We start from the raw sequence: 21,921 nt of genomic DNA on the forward strand, positions 1-21,921 counted from the left end.
TGAAAGCATTCCCATCGGCGAGCTCCTCAGGCAGGTTAAATGAGGCCGCATGCCCAGCCACTGCTGGCCCAAGCAGATTCTGTTTGGCCGGGTAGATGGGGATATATGGGCACAGCAAGGGCTAGAGAAGAGATTGACTAATGTGGTACAGAAGGATATGGAGTGGAGTGGGCTTACCGGTGACCGGTACCAGCGTTGTCAAAATCGGCCTCTATGGAAGAGGAGGCTCATGAAGGACGCTACTGGGCAGTTGGAGGCAGTTGCTCTCCATCAACAATGGAAGTCGGAAGAGCGACGCTCACAACAACTAGCAGAGCGTTGGACAGCTAAAACGCAGCGAGGTAGCATTGTAGGGAGCACAGGTGGTGCATCTGACAAGTCATTTCAGTGGATCTGCCCTCCTGCCAGCAGCGAGCCTTCTACACTTTGCCATGGCCTAAAAGTGGACCTAGCCTGGCACAAGCACCGTGGTGACATCACTACCACTTAGTGGAGAATAATGGTTGTTTTTGGCAAGGGTGATGGTGTGGGTGGTCAGGCTGGGCGTGATGGGGTGGGTGGTGAGAATGGCGAATTTAATATGGGAGTTATAAGTGAGGGGTGGTGGCGATATGGGTGGTGAGGGTGGTGGTCTCGATGGTGGTGGTGGTGGTGATGGCAACTGTGTGCGGTGCTGAGTGCGGGTAAGCCTCATTCCATGAACAACGGCACGTGAAGAGCTCAGGTGAGCAGGTGAGGGTGAGCAGTGGTTGATGATGAAGGCGACGCTAGCGGTGGTGATGAAGCTCAGGAAGCACACGAAGAGAAAGTGCGAGCTACACAAGCCCAGGTGAGGTTGTGAGGAGGAGGATGAGGTCCTGGATGGTGGTGATGGTGGTGGTGAAAGTGTTGAGGGTGCAGGTGATGATTGTTATAATGGTGGATGTGATGGTGGGGTGAGGGTGTGCCATAATGATGGTGGTGGTGATTGGTGTGGTGTAAGTCGAGATATTGGTGAGTTTGGGAGTGGTAGTGGTGGTGATGATGAAGGTGATCACGATGATGATGGTATGGTGGTGGTAGTGGTGGTGATTGATGATAATCTTCCCTATAAAAGTAATTTTGTGTCTCTGTGAACACAACTTGCGATGCTTTTAATTCACAAAGTGTGGGGTTTACCGTTCAAAAAAGTACGCAGACACCACGCGATAAGCCCCGGGGTTAGCCAGCGCTATTCGTATTTCACATCTGTCAACTTTAAAGTAGTTCAATTAACAAAGTATTACTATTCATTATATTAATACGCTGAGCGCGCGCCAAAGCTCGCATCTGTGTATGCGCGAAACGCTGACCCTTGGTTCCCATAGCAACGCACACACGCAATCGGTGGGGGGGGGGGGAATTCTCATTCCTGTAGTGCGGGCGGGGGGATTGTGGGGGGGTTGCACCTCGGCTGGCTGGGGCTAGGCCGCCACCCCCCCCACCATACCCCCGCCCGCAATCGGGGCCAGCTGGGCAAGCTAGGCGAGGCCGGGGGCGCTGCACAGGACTAGGCCTCACCACGGCACTCTGTTAAGTTAGTTAACTGCTATAGAGTCGATTGATACTATTACAGAGTAAGTAGATACTACTGTAGAGTAGGTAGATACTACTGCAGAGTTGGTAGATGATACTGTAGAGCCAGCAGATACTGCTATAGAATTAGTAGTTACTACTATAGTCAGTGGATACTACTTTAGAGTCAATAGATACGACTATAGATTCAGTAGATACTGCTGTAGAATCAGTAGTTACTACTATAGTCGGTAGATACTCCTATAGAGTCAATAATACTACCGTCATTAGATACCACTATAATCAGTATATACTGCTGCAGAGTCAGTAGATACTGCTATAGAGTTACTACTATCGTCAGTGGATACTACTATAGTGAATAGATACAACTATAGATTCAGTAGATACTACTGTAGAGTCAGTAGATACTACTGTAGTCATATACTACTGTAGAGTCAGTATTTGCTACTATAGAGTTGGTTGATAGTACTATAGTTAGTAGATACTACTGTATTGTTAGTAGTTACTACTATAGTCAGTAGATACTACTATTAAGTCAATAGATGCTACTATAGATTCAGTAGGTACTACTATAGTCATTAGATACTTCTATAGAGTCGGTAGATACTACTATAGAGTCGGTAGATACTACTATAGATTTGGTAGATACTACTCTATTATATGTAGGGTGTGGGTATATATGCCTACGCGGGGGTAAACACATTTTTTGAGGGGGCGGGGGGATCAACTATTTACCCCCCACTTTCTATAACTTTTTGGACTTCAGCAAGCCTCTTATAATTTTGTTGATGAACAAATGGACAAAAGGCATGCCGGGCTTTCACAATAGCTTTGTATTTGTGTATTTATATGTAATTTTTTTCAGAGAAGTTTTGAAATATATATTTTCCCCAGGCAACACCAGGTACTTCCCGCTAGTAGTTTACAGTGAGGGAAAAAAGTATTTGATCCCCTGCTGATTTTGTACGTTTGCCCACTGACAAAGAAATGATCAGTCTATAATTTTAATGGTAGGTTTATTTGAACAGTGAGAGACAGAATAACAACAACAAAAATCCAGGAAAACGCATGTCAAAATGTTATAAATTGATTTGCATTTTAATGAGGGAAATAAGTATTTGACCACCTCTGCAAAACATGACTTAGTACTTGGTGGCAAAATCCCTGTTGGCAATCGCAGAGGTCAGACGTTTCTTGTAGTTGGCCACCAGGTTTGCACACATTTCAGGAGGGATTTTGTCCCACTCCTCTTTGCACATCTTCTCCAAGTCATTAAGGTTTCGAGGCTGACGTTTGGCAACTCGAGCCTTCAGCTCCCTCCACAGATTTTCTATGGGATTAAGGTCTGGAGACTGTCTAGGCCACTCCAGGACCTTAATGTGCTTCGTCTTGAGCCACTCCTTTGTTGCCTTAGCCGTGTGTTTTGGGTCATTATGCTGGAATACCCATCCACGACGCATTTTCAATGTCCTGGCTGAGGGAAGGAGGTTCTCACCCAAGATTTGACGGTACATGGCCCCGTCCATCGTCCCTTTGATGCGGTGAAGTTGTCCTGTCCCCTTAGCAGAAAAACACCCCCAAAGCATAATGTTTTCACCTCCATGTTTGACGGTGGGCATGGTGTTCTTGGGGTGATAGGCAGCATTCCTCCTCCTCCAAACACGGCGAGTTGAGTTGATGCCAAAGAGCTCCATTTTGGTCTCATCTGACCACAACACTTTCACCCAGTTGTCCTCTGAATCATTAAGATGTTCATTGGCAAACTTCAGACGGGCATGTATATGTGCTTTCTTGAGCAGGGGGACCATGCGGGCGCTGCAAGATATCAGTCCTTCACGGCGTAGTGTGTTACCAATTGTTTTCTTAGGTGACTATAGTCCCAGCTGCCTTGAGATCATTGACAAGATCCTCCCGTGTAGTTTCTGGGCTGATTCCTCATCGTTCTCATGATCATTGCAACTCCACGAGGTGAGATCTTGCATGGAGCCGCAGGCCGAGGGAGATTGACAGTTCTTTTCTGTTTCTTCCATTTGCGAATAATCGCACCAACTGTTGTCACCTTCTCACCAAGCTGCTTGGCAATGGTCTTGTAGCCCATTCCAGCCTTGTTTAAGTCTACATTCTAGTCCCTGACATCCTTGGAGAGCTCTTTGGTCTTGGCCATGGTGGAGAGTTTGGAATCTGATTGATTGATTGCTTCTCTCCCTTTAAGAGAGTGCTCCTAATCTCAGCTCGTTACCTGTATAAAAAACACCTGGGAGCCAGAAATCTTTATGATTGAGAGGGGGTTAAATACTTATTTGCCTCATTAAAATGCAAATCAATTTATAACATTTTTGACATGCGTTTTTCTGGATTTTGTTGTTGTTATTCTGTCTCTCGCTGTTCAAATAAACCTACCATTAAAATTATAGACTGATAATTTTTTTGTCAGTGGGCAAACGTACAAAATCAGCAGGGGATCAAATACTCTTCCCCTCACTGTATATACAGTGTCAGCCATGCAAACGGCATGCTGACACACCGAACATCATGGGACCCAAGGCTTTAGACGACAATATCAAAATGAAAATTAATTAATCCCCAAGACTTAGCAATATCAAATTAAGCCACGGGCCGCACAACCACCAAGATTGTATGGGCTACCAAAAATTCATAAAAACGGTATCCCATTACGACCCACAGTAAGTACAATAGGCTCTGCCACATATAAATTAGCAAAATATGTAACTAAACAAAAACAGCCCTACATCGGAAGGACATCTTAATTTATAAGAAATTAAGAACATCTTGTGAATGTGATTAAAGATGTTAAACTTAACCCTAATGATATTCTGGTAAGTTTTGATGTAATTTCTCTGTTCACTAAGGTTTCAGTTAACGAGTCACTTAAATTACTTGATACACTGGTAAAGAAGACAGGTTTACCAGAAGAAATTCTAAAACTAGCCGACCATTGTCTAAATAACACTTATTTCTTGTGGAGAGGTGACTTCTTTAAACAAAAGGACGGACCAGCAATGGGCTCTCCTTCGTCTCCTGCTATAGCAAATTTGTACCTGTGTAGTGACTGTGGTGGTCACTGTATGGTGCAGGGGCTTACTAAGCCACAGCGGATAATGTGTTGTCATTATGTGCAGCCCTGGTTATGGGGTGTAGTACCAGCCCTAGCGGGGCTTGGGTGAGCACTGGTTAGCGCGGAGGCACCACGTACAGTGTGCGGTGCAGGCTCCCGGTGAGGGAGCGAGAGGGAGCGTCAGCCAGCCAGGGTTACCTTGGGGCATGATACGCTGGTTGACCTGCCGACACGTGACTGTATGCTATTGGTGGGGGGCCACCGGTGGACGGGGGCCGCGGGGCGGTCACGTGGTCCAAAAGAGCTCTCGGGAACCTTCGAGAAAGAGCTCGAGAGACCTGGAAGGTGGGCGGGGCGAGGGGCGGAGCCAGCCCCAGCCCAGGGGGATATAACGAGGGCCCCGAGAGAAGAAGCCTCTAGCCACGTGGTCCGGGACCCAGCTCGTGGTCCGGACCGGGATAGCGAACCGTGTCTAGTTCTGCCATCGCGTGGTTAGATGGGCATTCGAGACCCGAGTGTAGATCGTGTTATGTTGCGTGCTGCTGTATAATAAATAGTGTTGCTCCCAAGATAACGTCTGCGACTCGGTTGGACTCACTTCGCATGGAATACTTAGAAACAAGAGCACTTGCCTCAAGTATATTACAACCATATCAGGTCACCATGGAAATGGAGGTGAACAACACACTCTCATTCCTGGATATTTTGCTTGGACGCGGTCAAAATGGCAAAATAACACCACACAGCGTCTACTGAAAGGGAATGTACACAGATGCCTATCTGAATGCAGATTCACATCATCACCCAGCACAGAAATCCTCTCTCATCAAGATGCTCATACATCGGGCAAAGAGAGTGTCAGATGGTGAAAGTTTAGGGAAAGCGATTACACATGTTAAAGAAGCGCTAAGACTGAATGGTTACAATAACGCTCAAATTAACAGAGCATTCAATGCCAAATCAACATCGAATAACAATGTTGCTGAAAGTGATCAGATTATCAAAACAATTAAAATACCATATCTCGGGAGTTACTGACAAATTAGCCCGTGTTTTGCAAAAGCAAAACATTAAAGTGAGATTTGGTATGGTACACAAAATTCAAAAACGAAGTGTCTTGTACTAAAGATGAATTACCGAAGTTCTCAACAGAAGGTGTTTATCGGATCAATTGCTTATGCGGTAAGTGTTCTATTGGACAGACGGGACGTAACATTAGCATAAGAATAAATGAACACAAAAGGACCATTCAATTATTCCAAACGAAGCTGTCAGTAGTGGCAGAGCATGCTTGCCAACAAGGACATTCAATTAATTTTGATAACGTTGAAGTGTTATGCAGAACTAATTATTACTGGCCAAGATTAGTTGGAGAGATCAATTGAAATTGAGAAGAATTCAAATAATTTTAATCGCTGTGATAGCTTTAGACTCGGCACAACCTGGAAGCGTATTAAGTAATACACAAGACATTACAATTCCTTACAGGTGAGTCACATGCTAAGTGGCTGATTACTGATCTATTACATAATTGCATACACCCCCACCTCTGATCTCGAATCTTGATGGGGGTTCAACAATTATGACATAATCCTGCACTATTTAAGACTGGAAGCAGGTGGATGGCTTCACTATTCTGGCAAATCGCCCAAAGATGCTGGATGTAATTACCAGCGAAACATCGTACTCAAATTGTAAATGTTGTGGATCCACTCTTCAACACACCGGTGGGCTAAAGTAGTGAACTATTTGTCTTTTGTCAACGTGACACATTTTTTACTGATTGGCCGTGTCGGGTGGTGGAGGGTTGTGACACATTTATAAATAATGCGATCTAACCCAAAAACCTTGATTATGAATAATGCTGGTCGCGAAAGCTTACGTGTCAAAATGAAACATGCAAATCAAATTCCGACCAGATTAAAACCTCAGCAGAATTTTAACTCATTGAGCTAAAATCATTTCACAGAGTTGTTGACGGCTCCGATGCTGCTGCTGCTGCTTCCGCCACCACCACCACTGTCCTCTCCAACCTGCCTTCTGTTCGACCACAGATTCCAAAACATTCACCTCTCTCGAGCGTCTCCATTCACCTCCCATTCAATGGCGGAGCCAGGATTTTCAGGTAGGGGGGGGGGGCAACCCCTCCAGCAATGATGGCGCAGTTATCGGTCGAGGGTCGAATTCGAACCGTGTGTGATCGGCATCGCGCTCGCTAAAGGTGAATGCCTTCAGGGAAGTCGTGCACTGTATACGCAACTGCGCACAATTCTGCGAGTTACTTATAACCGCTTTGCCGTTACTTATTGCCAATTATGGACTCAGACTATTGTCCTATCATCTCACAGAGTCCCTGGCACGTAAGAATATGCTACACAGTGGCAATGGGGGGTTGCAAAATGCTGATTTATTACTAATAAACCCCAATGATCCGATCGAAATCCCTCATTTCGATCGGATCATTGGGGGGGGGGCACGTGCCACCCCCCCCCCCCGCCCCCCCACTGGTTCCGCCAGTGCTCCCATTGCCCGCAGCGCCCGCGCCAGCTTCAAACTCCCTCTCGTCTTCCGCTGTCGCCGCCTAGCCAAACCTGGCGGTCAGCGGCCGTAACCCACTGCCATGCAGGCAGTGGCGAGCTTTGGTGGATCCACCAATTGCTGGATATTTGTAAAAATAACGATATTTGTAAAAATAACCTTATTTTAGGTCATCGCATTCCTCCAGTAGAAATACATTTTCTGATTCACAGATGATTCTTCCCGATGGGCGTCGAGCACGTGCCACATACCCTGGCTCGCCAGGAGAAGGCAGTGTAGCAAGTGGACTAATCGCCACCTGTTTCCATCTCGATGGGATAGAGCGCTGTCCCCTCGCATGTTTGGGTTTTTTTCCGGGTGCTCCGGTTCCCACTCGTATGCACTGTTTGTATGTTGAACTTCTTTCGCACCGTGCATAGCCAATCGGAGGTACGGGAGAAGGACAAAAACTTAAAGGCAAAAAGCATATCTAAAGAAATGAGTTTTCAATCTAGATTTAAAAGTCCACAGCTGCAGTGGTTTCCAAATCTTAATAGAAAAACCCAGTTTTTTTTTTATCAGTGTATAAACACTCACCGTTGATCTTAATAGAAATACTCCAGTGCACAAGTCCTAAGACTTAAAAAACAGTCTTAGGACTGGCATGGCTCATTCTGGATAAATATATAATTATTATTATATTATTACTCATTAATTACATTCACGTCCGGATTTACTCAGCCGTTGCTTCAAGACCATTACTACCCCAAGCGTGTGAACGCGATGCCTCCCGGTTAGCATGGTTAGCTACATACGGTGCGAAAGAAGTTCAACGTACATACGTGTTGGAGTGTGTTCAGAAGTTTAGAAGTTGATATCCCGAGTAAAGCCATTGGTGCGAGCTGTTTATCTGATGTTAATAATGATGTCGATGATGGTGATGGTGGTGAAGATGGTTATGAGTTTGACTGATGGTCGTGATGGTGGTGAAGATGGTTATGAGTTTGACTGATGGTCGTGATGGTGATAATGATGTGATGTTAATGGGAATGATGCTGGTGGTGATATTGATGGTAGGAATGATGTTGATGGTGGTAATAGTAAAGATGTTGGTGATGGTCATGATTGTGATGTTGGTGAGGGTAATGATGTTGGTAATGATGGTGATGATGATGTTGGTGATGATGATTTTGGTGATAATGGTGATGATGGTGAGGGTCGTGATGATGGGTGGTGGTGATGGTAGTGGTGTTGGTGATGATGTTGATGGGTGGTGATGATTGCGTGTGTACCGGTTTACCCCCTTCCCTTTTACTAGGGGATGCCGTTGGTTCTCAAGATTCGGAGTCTTTCCCCACATGACCCTGGCATTGTTGTCTGTCTCGTGTCGCTGGCGTTGTGTGTCTAGTGTGTTGTCCACGTTGCCTTCTCCCATGTCGCGTTGTCCGTCTTGCGTCGTGCTGTGTGCCGCGTGTGTCACTCTCGTCTGTCTTGCGTCACGTTTGTATTGTGTCAATCGCATTCTGTCTTGCGTCAAGTCTGTGTCGTGTCGCTCACGTTGTCCGTGCCGTGTCACTCACGTTGTCTGTCTCTTGTCGCTCGCGTTGCCTCTTGTCCGTGACACGCGGTGGCGCCTTCCCCCCGTGACGGTTGTCTTGCGTTCCGCTAGCAGGAGCGCCAGCGCCGACGCCCCGCATGCTGGACTGGAGTGAATCACTGCGCATCTGTAACACGTGCAGCGTCCGTTCACTCTCGGCGAGAGAGAGAGAGATCGTCATTCGGAGCAATAATTATTTGGATAGAGAGAGAAGAATTTGTAGACGGAGAATGATTCAAAGGCTTGAGAAACAATAGAACAGCAGTGGAAGGCATCCAGACTGGTATGACCCACAATTGCCCAAGTTCTGTGGTTCCTATACAGAGACATACAAACTAACGAGTTAGGTTCCAGAGGTCCGTTCGTAAGTCGATTTGTTTCTTAAGTCCAACTTTACTCTTGTCGATCCCAAACATGTTGTACCTGGTGTGCACTAAACACGGGTGACGGCTTTAAAAGTTGTATAATCTCCTGTAGATGTAGATGCCACTGGTTCTTTCGGTATGCAGATGTAGACGCCACCACCGCCATCATCTATTGCTCGGCGGTTGAACATACGACTCTTGGTCCGAACAGGAAATTGGACATACGGACAGCTTTGTTTGTATCTCTGAAAGTTCGCAAGTCGAATGTTCGTAAGCAGGAGGAGTCCCTGTATTGGGATGTTTGGCCAAAATAGCTCCAACGGCGAGAGACAACGCCCAGCTGCCTGGAGCGGGGTACACGGCGGCTTCCAGCCGTGGCTGAAGCCAGAACTCCCATTGAGAGGGAGGCCGAGCCATCATCAATATCTCAAGCGTTATCATCATCGTCATCATCGTGTGTCCGTGTGTTGACGCGAGTGTTTGTGTTCCTGGGTGGCCTCGTGTTCATCCGTGCATGCATTCGTGTTTGCTTGGCTGCGCGTGCGTGTCGTCTCACCCCGTGTGCTTGTGTCGTTGAGTAAAATACTGACACTCCTGATTGACGTGTCAACCCCCCTGTGTCCCCCATCCCCTGTGCCTCCCTGTGTCTCCCCGTGCCTCCCCGTGTCTCCCCGTGTCTCCCCGTGTCTCCCCGTGCCTCCCTGTGTCTCCCCGTGTCTCCCCGTGTCTCCCCGTGTCTCCCCGTGCCTCCCTGTGCCTCCCTGTGCCTCCCTGTGCCTCCCCGTGTCTCCCCGTGTCTCCCCGTGCCTCCCCGTGTCTCCCCGTGTCTCCCTGTGTCTCCCTGTGCCTCCCTGTGTCTCCCCGTGTCTCCCCGTGTCTCCCCGTGTCTCCCCGTGTCTCCCTGTGTCTCCCCGTGTCTCCCCGTGTCTCCCCGTGTCTCCCTGTGTCTCCCCGTGCCTTCCTGTGTCTCCCTGTGCCTCCCTGTGCCTCCCTGTGCCTCCCTGTGTCTCCCCGTGCCTCCCCGTGTCTCCCCGTGTCTCCCTGTGTCTCCCCGTGCCTCCCCGTGCCTCCCTGTGTCTCCCCGTGCCTCCCTGTGTCTCCCCGTGTCTCCCCGTGTCTCCCCGTGCCTCCCTGTGTCTCCCTGTGTCTCCCTGTGTCTCCCCGTGTCTCCCCGTGTCTCCCTGTGTCTCCCTGTGCCTCCCCGTGTCTCCCCGTGTCTCCCTGTGCCTCCCCGTGTCTCCCCGTGTCTCCCCGTGTCTCCCCGTGTCTCCCCGTGCTTTCCCGTGTCTCCCCGTGTCTCCCCGTGTCTACCCGTGCCTCTCCGTGCCTCCCCGTGCCTCCCCGTGTCTCCCCGTGTCTCCCCGTGCTTTCCCGTGTCTCCCCGTGTCTCCCCGTGTCTCCCCGTGTCTCCCCGTGCCTCCCCGTGTCTCCCCGTGTCTCCCCGTGCTTTCCCGTGTCTCCCCGTGTCTCCCCGTGTCTACCCGTGCCTCTCCGTGTCTCCCCGTGCCTCCTCGTGCCTCCCCGTGTCTCCCCGTGTCTCCCCGTGCCTCCCCGTGTCTACCCGTGTCTCCCCGTACCTCCCCGTGTCTCCCCGTGCCTCCCCGTGCCTCCTCGTACCTCCTCGTGCCTCCCCGTGTCTACCCGTGTCTCCCCGTGTCTCCCCGTGCCTCCCCGTGCCTCCCCATGCCTCCCCGTGCCTCCCCGTGCCTCCCCGTGCCTCCCCGTGCCTCCCCGTGTCTACCCGTGTCTCCGCGTGCCTCCTCGTACCTCCCCGTGTCTCCCCGTGCCTCCTCGTGCCTCCCCGTGTCTACCCGTGTCTCCCCGTGCCTCCCCGTGCCTCCCCGTGTCTCCCCGTGTCTCCCCGTGCCTCCCCGTGTCTCCCCGTGCCTCTCCGTGGCCCAGCATCCCTCTGGATCAGCCCAGCTTTGGCTCCCCCATGGGGGCCCCCGGGAGGATCCTGGGTGGTGGGGGCACCTTGGGCATGCCGTGCTCGGGGGTGGTGATGGCTCGTCGCGGGCGCCCCTCGGTGGGGTCGGCCGGCTCGGGGGCCCACGGAGGGCACGGGGGGCCCTACAGCTCGACCACCGGCGGAAGAGACGACATGGGGCCCGGAAATCACCCGGACCTCATGAGGGTGAGCGAGCGGGCGCATGGCGACACGGGCCGTGCGGGATTACAACCGCGCGCACGAGCGTCGTAGCTATCGAGTGTGCAGGCAGTGCAACTGCACGGGCAGGAGGGTTACCAGGCACCCGCCTACGAAGAGGGTTTGGGGTGGCGTGTGGACAGCGAGATGCCTCTTGCATTCCCCGCACTGTGGCCCACGGAAATCATGGTGGGATTCGGAGTATAAGATCCAGGCATACTCGGTGCCAATGGACTTCACAGCCAGGCTCCACACCTCCGATTAGCACGGTTGGCTACGTACAGTTTCAGTTTCGTTTCAGTTTCATGTATTAGATATAACCCTGTGAGCCATGCGGCTCTTGACTCGGGTGCAACTGCACCAAGCACAAACATGAACAAGAAACATCTTAAAGTGACTACAGTTGACCCCGGGCCAACTTTCCGAGGCCACAAGAAGTCGCGTTATTTTGTTATCATTGTTCCGCTCGTTCACCCACGAGGGCCTTGACGAGTCTCGAGATTATTTTTCAGGAGGGTCTTGCCAAGCTTCCGCAGTAGCTGCTGCCACTGCCGCTAGCAACGCCGCTGCCGCCGCTGCTGCGCGTGATCCCCCGTTCAAGTTAATTTGCAAGGGGACGTGGGCGGTAGGAATCGACTTTTTAAACAAAAGGGAAGTGGAGGATTGCTGGACACCTGGCGGTGGTGGTGACGTTCGCAAGGGGAACACGAGTCGGCCAGTATCGAGGCAGACGGAGACTCTCTCTGCACTCTTGCCATAGCTCCGGCCTCGTGAGATAGCTCGGGTCCCCACTTGGTGGGTACACAGAGCAGGGTGGCGTAGTGGCTGTGACTCGTTCGATTCCTGACTCGGGCGCCTTCCCGCGAGGCGTTTTTGTACGCATGGGTTCCCTCTCTGGTTCTCCGGTGTCCTCCTCTAATGGCTAAGCCCACACTCGCAGTGGAGACTGCGATCGGCCAAACCATTAGAAACCTGCAAATCACTCAAGTGGGATGACAATATCGCCCCCTGCTGTAAACACTTGGCAGGACCCATCCTTCGTAAACACTCTTAAAAGTGGTAATAATATTTCTGTTGTTGGTATGGCATTGGTATGGTTGGTATTGGTATGGCGGTGGTATCGTGTTAGTAGGGTGGTGGTATTGTGTTGGTATCGTAGCGGTATCATTGCGGTCTCGCATCGCTACGGCGTTTGGTATGTCAAGTGATATCCCACACAAAGACAAAGGTCCCCTGTATAGCCTTCACAGACTGTTGGGGCAATGGCTGTTATGGATCACCTATGAAGGTCGGCATGGCACACGAGATGATGGATGGCCAACACCACGCCCGGCTGCCTTTATCTCCCAGTGGCAATGTTTACACACCGCACCAGGTACTCATTTGAGGCTAAGTCGACCTAGGGGAGGAGGCCCAGGACCTGTTCATATCATTATCACCGGTGTTGGCCGTGAGCGGGAATCGAACTCTGTTCACCGGGTTCGTAGCTCGGCGCGCTAACCGCTACATTACTGCTCCCCAAACACACGCACGTACACACACACACACCCACTCTCGCACGCACGCACACCCTCATCCCCCTTCTCCCCCCCCCTCTCTCTCTCTCTCTCCCCGCCGCGTTCCCAGCTGCTGAGCGGCGGCGGCGCCCAGGGCCTGGCGGTGCTGGGCGCCGGCCCGGGCAGCATCGCGCTGCTGGGGGCCCTGCAGGAGGCGGACGCGCTGGGCCTGTGCCGCGTGCTCTACGTGCTGGCCGAGCAGCCCGGCCTGCTGGAGGGGGCGCTCGAGCAGCCCTTCCTGGCGCGCACCCGGCTCATGCACGCGCACGACGCCGACATCGCCCTCAACGACCAGCGGTGACGCGGCGGCGGGGGGGGGGTCGTGGGTGGATTTTTTAATTGGATGCAAGGTCGCGGTTAAAATAAAATGACGTTGTTTGTCTGTGCGCACGCGCTGTGTGTGTGTGGGGGATACGGGTGTGTGCGGGAGGGGTACGGCACGTGTGCGTGCGGGAGGAGGCACGTGTGTTAACTTGCAAGGGGATGTACGTGTGTGTGTGTGTTACTGGGGAGCGGCAGGGCAGGGGTTAGTGCGTTGCACGACGAACCCGCTTACCCGAGTTCAATTCCCGCGACATGGCCAACACCGGTGACGATTATCTGAACCGGTCCTGGGCCTGCCCTAGGTCGACTCAGCCTCAAATGAATACCGTACCTGGTGCGGTGTTTCAACATCGCCACCAAGGAGACAAAGGCGGCTGGGAGTGGTGCTGGCCACCCACGTCCCCCCCCCCTCCCCCCGTGTGCTGTGCCGGCCTTCATATGTGCTCGCGAGAAACACTTACCCCCGACAGAATGTTAACAACTGTATGGGGGATCTTTTTTTTTGGTTTTCTGTGCAGGGTGAGTGGTGTGGTGGTTTGTGCACAGCCGCCCGACGCTACAGATCTTGTGCTCGTGGCGTTACGGCAGGGTACGTACACACGTACACGCACCCTCGCTCTCTCACACACGCACGCCCCTCCCTCGTGCAATAGCAACAGCCGCCATCATTCGCCACCAAGTAGCGTTAACATCACCGCAGCACTTGTGCACTCTCAAGGCCGCATTACGTGCAAAGGCTCGCCGGCAGGAAGGTCATGGGACAGACCCAGGTGCCATGGGTTGACTGACTTTGGATGACTGGCAGATGCAACACCTGTGTTCTTTACTGTGCCAAACTTTCTACGTTTTAGCCGCCCTGCGATCCACACGTTGTGAGCATTGCTCCTCAGGCTGCCGCTGTCGTTGGGGGCGACTGCCTCCAACTGCCGTAGCGTCCTTCACGAGCCTCCTCCTCCACAGAGGCTGATCTTGACACGGCTGGTACCAGTCTTCTGCAAGTCCACTCAGCTCCACATCTTCCTGTACCGCATCGGACATTCTCTTCTCTAGCCTGTACCGTGCCCATTTTGTTCCCTCTATTACATGTCGGCCAAACAGAAGCTGCTTGGGCACGTGGTGGCTATGCGGGCTACATGACCCAGCCAACACAACCTCGCCCCGCCCTTACTGATGGGACTGTGTCCAGATCTTTCAAGGATGTGTGAGCTCGCACAATCCTGCCTTGTTAAATCCAGAATGGATTGTAGGCAGGCCAGCTTGAACGTTTTGAACCCGGCAGTGATGTTATATTCCTGGGCTTCCATGTTTTACAAGCATAGAGAACGGGGAGGGTATGGCTGGCCGAGAAGACACGAAGCGTCATGTGGCACGAAAGGCCAGGTTACTCCCACACAGAGTTCCACAGCTGATGAAGAGATAATGCCGCTCAGCTGATTTTCTGCTTCCAAACCGGAGCTGGTCATAAGCACACTGCCCAGGTATGGAAACCTCTCCACTCTCTCCACAACTGCCCCATTACTCCCCCATCAATCATGGGGAGTTTTGGGGGTGGAGTGTTGGTTGACATCAAACATCCATGCACTGTACGTTCAGCAGCAGCACATCCAACTCCTTCTTTGAGTGAGCAGCAATCACCAGATCATCAGCACATAGAATGGTTGGCCAATAGAGAGCCATCCCTGGACCACACCCAGGCATTGATCAGCCTCCCATTGTATCTGTACCAGATATAATTTTTTCTGGTCGAGCCATGGAAAGCTTCTCGAACTACATGGTCAAAGAATAAGTTATATAATGTGAGAGCCAGAAGATATCCATGTCACACCCCGATGTTGACAGGGAATAGTTCTGACTCCCAGCCGCACAGCTTCACCTGGGCTTGCCCACAATCATGACGGTCCATAATGTTTGTGATCAGAGGGTCAGGGACCACGAAAGCACGAAGAACAACCCAGAACCCTGGCCTATTGATGGTATCATAGGCCTCAAGCAGGTCAATAAAGCAGAGACGTAGTTCCGGTTGAAATTCCCTATGCCTCTGCTGTAACCACGGCGTGCCGGGAGGGAGATGCCCCTGCAGTTGTTTCAATCAGTACGGACCCCACTTCTTAATGAGGGGTATCACCAGGGCATCATTCCAATGCTGCAGACCCCTTTCTGTGGTCCAGACAGTTGTGATGTCATATAGGGCAGTCTGCACACAGACTCCAGCCTCCCTCAGTAGTTCACTGAGGAGATAATCTCTGCCCGGTGCTTTTTTTGGTCTAAGACTCTTGGATCTCCTTTTGTACTTCCTCAACAGACAGCACTTCTGCCAGCCCCTCACAGGGGGTTGACAACTTCTTCCAATATTTGAGGCACGACAGCACCGGCAGAGTTATCCACACTTTGCCCCGTGATGTCATCTGGGCTTAAGGGGATTTCCCCTATCCCAAGACTTCACAGAAACGCTCAGCACACCTGCAGACCAATTTCTAGGGGTCGGAGATTGGATCACCATTGTTTCCCTTCATAATGGTGGTAGGTGTGGCACTGCAAGCGAGGCTTTCTCTTTACCATTTCGAACACCTCTGTTAGCCGGGTATCTGGCTGTCCGCCTGATGAAGCTAGTTCTAATTACTGGTGAAAACGTCATACTCGGATTGTAAATGTTGTGGATTTGCTCTCCAACACACAAACGGTGTGCTGTACTAGTAACGAATTGGCATGTTCTGTTTACGTGACAAACCTTACTAATTGGCTGTGTCGGGTGGTGGCGGGTTTAACGACACATTCATATTTGCGCGATCTAACCCCAAAAAAAAAACTATGATTATAATCGGTCTGCAGCGCGTACCAAATGCAGCCATTACAGCTGCACGAGCCACAGTCCTGAACCCTCACCCATTTCCCCTCGGCATCAGGAGGGGGGTTGGACGACTACAACCCCAGCTGCACGCGGTGATGAAAGTCTCTCTTGCAACTTTCGTCAGCTCGCCGAGAACAGGCTTTTGAATGGCTTCCTCCTAGGTGGATGCCCATCACCGCAGTGGAGGATTAGCAGGCGCATCAGCTCAACAGTAGGTCTTGTCGCTATATAGTCCAGCATTCCTGATGTGTAGATGTGCCGATGCCTGAACAGCATATTTTTTTGTTTACATACACCTCCATTCTCACGCACACCCTCACTCTCACACACACACGTACCCCTTCTCACGCACACACACCCGTACCCCCTCGGTGCACGCTCTCTTACTGTCACACGCACGTGCACCCACCTCTTAAGCACTGTACAAACTGGAGGACTAACGAGAGTCCTTGTAGATAGGACGGTGCTACTGGGATGGGGTGAGCTGGACGGGGTGAGTGGAATGGGGCCGATAGGACGGGGCCAACGGGACAGAGCGGACGGGACGGGGCCGATTTGATGCGAGTGAGTTGAGGTTTTAGCACTGAGTAGTGGTGAGTGTGAGTCTGGGCGGTCAGAATCGCCGTCATCTCGCGCGTCGCTCATCCCGGCCGGCAGGGGGCTCCCTTGGACCACTGCGGTGGAGACCAGGCCTTCGTGTACCTGTGTACAGGTGTGTCTGTGTGTATGAGTGGGGAGCGGTAGTGTAGCTTTTAGCGCGCTGCGCTACAAACCTGGCGACCCGGGTTCGATTCCCGCTCACGGCCAACACCAGTGACGATTATCTGAACCGGTCCCGGGCCTCCCCTAGGTCGACTCAGCCTCAAATGAGTACCTGGTGCGGCGTGTAAACATCGCCACTGGGGAGACAAAGGCGGCCGGGCGTAGTGCTGGCCACCGGACCCCCTCTTGTGCCGTGCCGGTCTACGTAGTTGCTCACTAACAGCACTTGCCCTAACAGTCTGTTAAGGCTACGCGGGGGATCTTTGTCTTTGATCCTTGTGTGTACCTCCCTGTGTAGGCAAGGGCGTGCTGTGCGAGCACCTGCTGGGGGAGAGCCAGGAGGCGAGCGACGCGTGCTTCCAGGAGGCGCTCTCCGCCGGCAAACCACTGCTCTGCGGCTTCTACAGGTGCTGGGGAGGGGGGCAGGGGGGGGGGGCTGTGGTGGCTAAAGGGGGGGGAGGGGATGGGGGGCATGCGGGGATGTGGGCGGGCTGCTACGTCCCTTCTCGTGTGCAGCCACCGCAGTTTTTCAAGTATCGGGCTCGTGACGTGGCCAGCAGTGGATAGACCTTGGCTCGTGATGGGCCTCTCCACGTGCCCCTGCGTGGTTGCTTGTGGTTGTGAGCAGTCGTGAGCGGTTGCGTGTGGTTGTGGTCTTGCGTGGCTGTGAGTGGTTCTGGTTGTGTATGGCTGTGTGTGTCATTATGCCTGTGACGGCGTAATACGCCGTGTGATGCGAGTGATCGTGGTTGTCTTTGTTGTAATGTGTGGTTGTGTGTGGCTGCGTGGTACGATCCGAGTGTTTGTGTGCGATGTGAATGGGGTTGGTTGCATGTGGTTGTGACCGTAGTTGAAACCGCACAAGGGTTGGGCGACCCCCCACCCCCGTAGCACTGAGCCCCCCTTATAATGACTCCTACTTAAGGGTAATTTCATAAGTTTCTGACGACTGGCAACACACCTGTCTGTACATGGGGGAGGGGAGAAACGGGGTCACGCGGGGGGGGGGGGGGGGGCAGGTGGAGACGTGGCGCGCGCGGGGACACACAAGGAGGACTTGGAAGGCTTACAGACAAGTAGGGACACACGAGGAGACCTGGACAGAGACTGGAATGCACAGAGGCGAGAGAGGCACGGGTGGTGCGGAGACACGTGGGGGGACACTGGCATGCGCAGGGACACGTGGGAAATTACACAGGCATGGGGATGCACGGGAAGGCACGGGGGAAGGCACGGGGGAAGGCACGGGGGAAGGCACGGGGGAAGGCACAGGATGGTACGGGATGGCACGGCGAGGCACATGGAGTCACGGCGAGGCATGGGGATGCAAGGTGAGGCACGGGGAGGCACGGAGGGAGGCATGGGGAAGCACGGGATGGCACGGGATGGCACGGCGAGGCACATGGAGGCACGACGAGGCACGGGGACACAGGGAACCACGGAGAGGCACGGAAAAACACGAAGATTTGGGGACACGCGGTGAGATGAGAGCGTGGGGTGTGCGAGACGATGTGGGTTGTGAGATGGGGGTGCGTTAGACGGGGTGTGCGAGACGGGGTGTGGACCGATTGTGGGGTGTGGGGCATTAGTGTAAATCCCAGGAAATGTGTGTTTAAAAAGTGACAAGTGGGAGCGCGGTGGGATTATCCACCGCGACTCTCGCCCCGTGATCACACGGAGGCAGGTGAGCTCATTGTGATGACCCCAGCCACAACACACACCCCGACACAACACACACATTCCGCCATAACAAATACACACACACACTCCTCCACAACACACACTCCACCACAATGCACACACTCCACAACACACACATCGCCACAACACACACACACACATACTCTGCCACAACAGACAAGTCCAGGGCCTACCTGCGTGTGTGTGTGTGTGCGTGTGTGTGCGGTTCACACACTTGGCTATCAGCCTAGCCACCTGAGTTTTATTTCTGCCCATGGCTAACGTCAGTGGAAAATAATGACTGATTTGTGAGCCTCCCCGAGGTGGACCCAGCCTTAAATTTGCACGGTGGAGACCAAGGCAACCTGGCATGTTCATAGTACTGTGACCACACCACCCCCTCGTGCACCTTTACGGCCTTCATAGGTGCTCACGAACAGCACTTGCCCCAACAGCACTTGCCCCAACAGCCTTAAGCACTACATGAGGATTTTTGTATGTGTATGTGTGGGTGTCTACGTATGTGTGCGGAGCGGTGGCACACTAGTCGGCGGACGTGACGACCCATGTTCTATCCACACTCAAGGCCACCAACATCGGTGACGAATATCTGAACTGGTTTCGGTGCCTCCCCTCGGTCGACTCGGCCTCAAATGAGTAACCGGCGCAGTGCGTAAACCATTGGCGCTCCGGAGACAAAGGCGGCCGGGCGTGGTGCTGGCCGCGCCCACCCCCTCGTGCGCACCGTGCCGGCCTTCATAGGTGCTCGCTAACAGCACTTGCCCCAAAAGTCTGTTAAGGCTATACGGGGGATCTTTGTCTTTGTGTGTACCAGGCGGTTCGACCCAGCCCTGCAGCTGATCCAGCGCCGCATCGAGGAGCGGGGGGAGTTTGGGCAGATCACGCGCGTGGCGGCGGTGAGCTACGGCTACCCACCCCCCAACTTCTCCCTGCTGCACAAGTCTGGTACTGACACACACGCACGCTCACGCACGTTCACTCATAAACACAACAACAACCGCCATTCGCCACTAAGTGGCGGTGACGTCACGATGACGCTTGTGCCAAGCCGTGTGCACCTTGATTCCAAGTGAAGTGTCGAACGCCCGCTGGCAGGAGGTCACGGGGCAGACCCAGGTGCCACGGGTCGACTGACTGAGACGACTGGCTGATGCACCACCTGTGCCCCCTACTGTGCCAACTTGCTGTGCTTTAGCCACCCGGCGCTCCGCTCGTTGTTGTGAGCACCGCTCCTCCGCCCTCCATTGTTGTTGGAGGGCGACTGCCTCCAACTGCACAGTAGCGTCCTTCACGAGCCTCCTCCACAGAGGCCATTCTTGACACCGCTGGTACCAGTCATCGGCAAGTCCACCGTTTAGCCCCCTCGATCCGGCCGAACAAAAGCTGTTTAGCCATGCGGTGACTGGGCATGTGGGCTGCATGGCCCAGCCACTGCAGCCTTGCCCTGCCGTAGGAGCTCACCGATGGGACCTTGTCCAGATCTTTCAAGGATTTGTGAGCTCCTCACACAATCCAGCCTGGTTAAATCCAGGATGGTTCGTAGGCAGGCCAGCCTAAATGTTTCATTAGGGGGGGTCCACGTTTTGGAGGGAATGACTGGCCGTGAAGACCTGCAGCTGCATGCGGAGCGACAGACCAGGTAGCTTCCACAATATTTCGCAACCGATGAAAAGATGATGCCGCTCGACTGATTCGGAGTGAAACCTGTGCTGTTAAACTGGAGCCGGTCATGAGCATTCTGCCCAGGTATGGGAAACTCTCCACAACTGCCCCATCAATTGGGAGTTGTGGGGGTGGAGTGTCCGATGGTACATAATACCCAGGCAGGTGCTTAGTTTTGGTGGGGCTGATGGTAAGGCCCCACCTCTTAGTGGCAAGCTCCAGGTTCAGCAGCAGTGCCTCCAGCTCCTCCTCTGAGTGAGCAGCAATTACCAGATCATCGGCATACATAACATGGTTGAGCAATAGGGAGCCATCCCTTGACCGCACCCGGGCATCAATCAGCCTCCCATTGTATCTGTACCAGATGGAAATTCCTCCGGTACAGCTATTGAAGGCTTCACGAACTACGTGGTCAAAATAGATGTTAAATAATGCGGGAGCAAGAGGACATCCCTGTCGCACCCCAAGGTGTACAGGGAATGGTGCTAACTCCCGGCCACGTAGTTTTACCCGGACCCACTCACCATCATGAAGGTCCTTAATGATCGTGAGCAGAGGGTCAGGGACTCCGAAAGCACGAAGAACAACCCACAGCCCAGGCCTGCTGATAGTATCATAGGCCTTGACCAGGTCAATAAAACAGAGATGTAGGTCCTGTTGGAATTCCCTACACCTCTGCTGTAGCAGACGGACAGAAAATATGGCATCCGTGCAGGACCGCCCTTTCCTGAAACCGCATTGGGGCTCCGCAAGCCTCTCCTCAGCGTGACTAACAAGGCGATGTTGAATAATCCTTGCCAGGACCTTTCCCGGCACACTGAGGAGTAAGATGCCCCTGTAGTTGTTACATTCTGTGCGGTCCTCCTTCTTAAAAAGGGGGACCGCCAGGGCATCCTTCCAATCCTGCGGAACCCAATCCAGTGGTCCATACTGTTGTTATGATGTCATATAGGGCAGTCTGTGCACAAACGCCACCCCTCAGCATTTGGCTTGGGAGATCATCTCTGCCCCGTGCCTTTCCTGGTCTCAGACTCTGGATCGCCCTCAGTATTTCCTCAACAGATGGCACCTCAGCCAGCCACTCACAGGGGGTGACTTCTTCTTCCTCCAAGATTTGAGGCACCGCAGCCTCAGCAGGGTCATCCCCACTTTGTCCCACGTTGTTTTCCTGGTGGAGGGATTTTCCCTACCCCAGGACCTCACAGAAATGTTCAGCAAATCCGCAAACCTGTTCCTGGGGGTCGGAGATTGGATCACCGTTCTTTCCCCTAATGATGGTAATAGGTGTGGCACTGCAGGTTACTTTTTTTATGGAATTAAAGAGCAATTTGTGATCGCGGGCCATTGAGGCAGACTCCATCTCCTCAGAAACCCACAACCACCACCCTTCCTTGCAGCGCCTCACAGCTCTCCGAACCTCCGAGCGAAGGCTGCGGTAAGCCTCCTCATTCTCTGACGTGGGATGCTGTAGCCGATGACAGTGGGCCTGTCGCTTTTTCTCAGCTAGTCTGAACACCTCCTCTGTCAGCCAGAGTCTCTGTGGAGGTCTGGACCGTGTACCCAAAGCAGCCATTGCAGCTGCATGAGCCACAGTCCTTAACCTCGCCCATTTCCCCTCGACATCAGGAGTAGTGGGGGACGATGCCAACCCGAGCTGCAAGCGATGACGACGTTTTCGCCCATGGGCATGTAATTACCAATACGCTGTTCCGGCATCGGCGCAAGGCCTTGTTATTACCAATACACTGTTCCGGCATCGGCGCATCCACACAACATCATGGATGCACGCCGGGTCCAAGCAAGAATATCTGCT

The 21,921-nt window shown here is 52.8% G+C and overlaps 1 protein-coding gene across 3 annotated transcripts in view; it reads left to right on the forward strand.

Annotated features, from left to right (window-relative positions):
• Nucleotides 1-21,921, forward strand: part of LOC116950534 (uncharacterized) — a 57,925-nt gene that overhangs the window by 6,553 nt on the left and 29,451 nt on the right. For all 3 annotated transcript variants that reach the window (XM_032968390.2, XM_032968391.2, XM_076072859.1), the window contains 5 exons: nucleotides 11,012-11,243; nucleotides 12,882-13,108; nucleotides 13,654-13,724; nucleotides 17,044-17,152; nucleotides 19,261-19,391. In XM_032968390.2, coding sequence (XP_032824281.2) covers nucleotides 11,012-11,243; nucleotides 12,882-13,108; nucleotides 13,654-13,724; nucleotides 17,044-17,152; nucleotides 19,261-19,391 — 770 coding nt within the window. The remainder of the gene's footprint in view (nucleotides 1-11,011; nucleotides 11,244-12,881; nucleotides 13,109-13,653; nucleotides 13,725-17,043; nucleotides 17,153-19,260; nucleotides 19,392-21,921) is intronic.

The sequence above is a fragment of the Petromyzon marinus genome, chromosome 39 (assembly GCF_048934315.1).
Source record: "Petromyzon marinus isolate PM22_M1 ecotype Great Lakes invasive population chromosome 39, UKy_Petmar_22M1.pri1.0, whole genome shotgun sequence".
NCBI classification, from domain to species: Eukaryota; Metazoa; Chordata; class Hyperoartia; order Petromyzontiformes; family Petromyzontidae; genus Petromyzon; species Petromyzon marinus.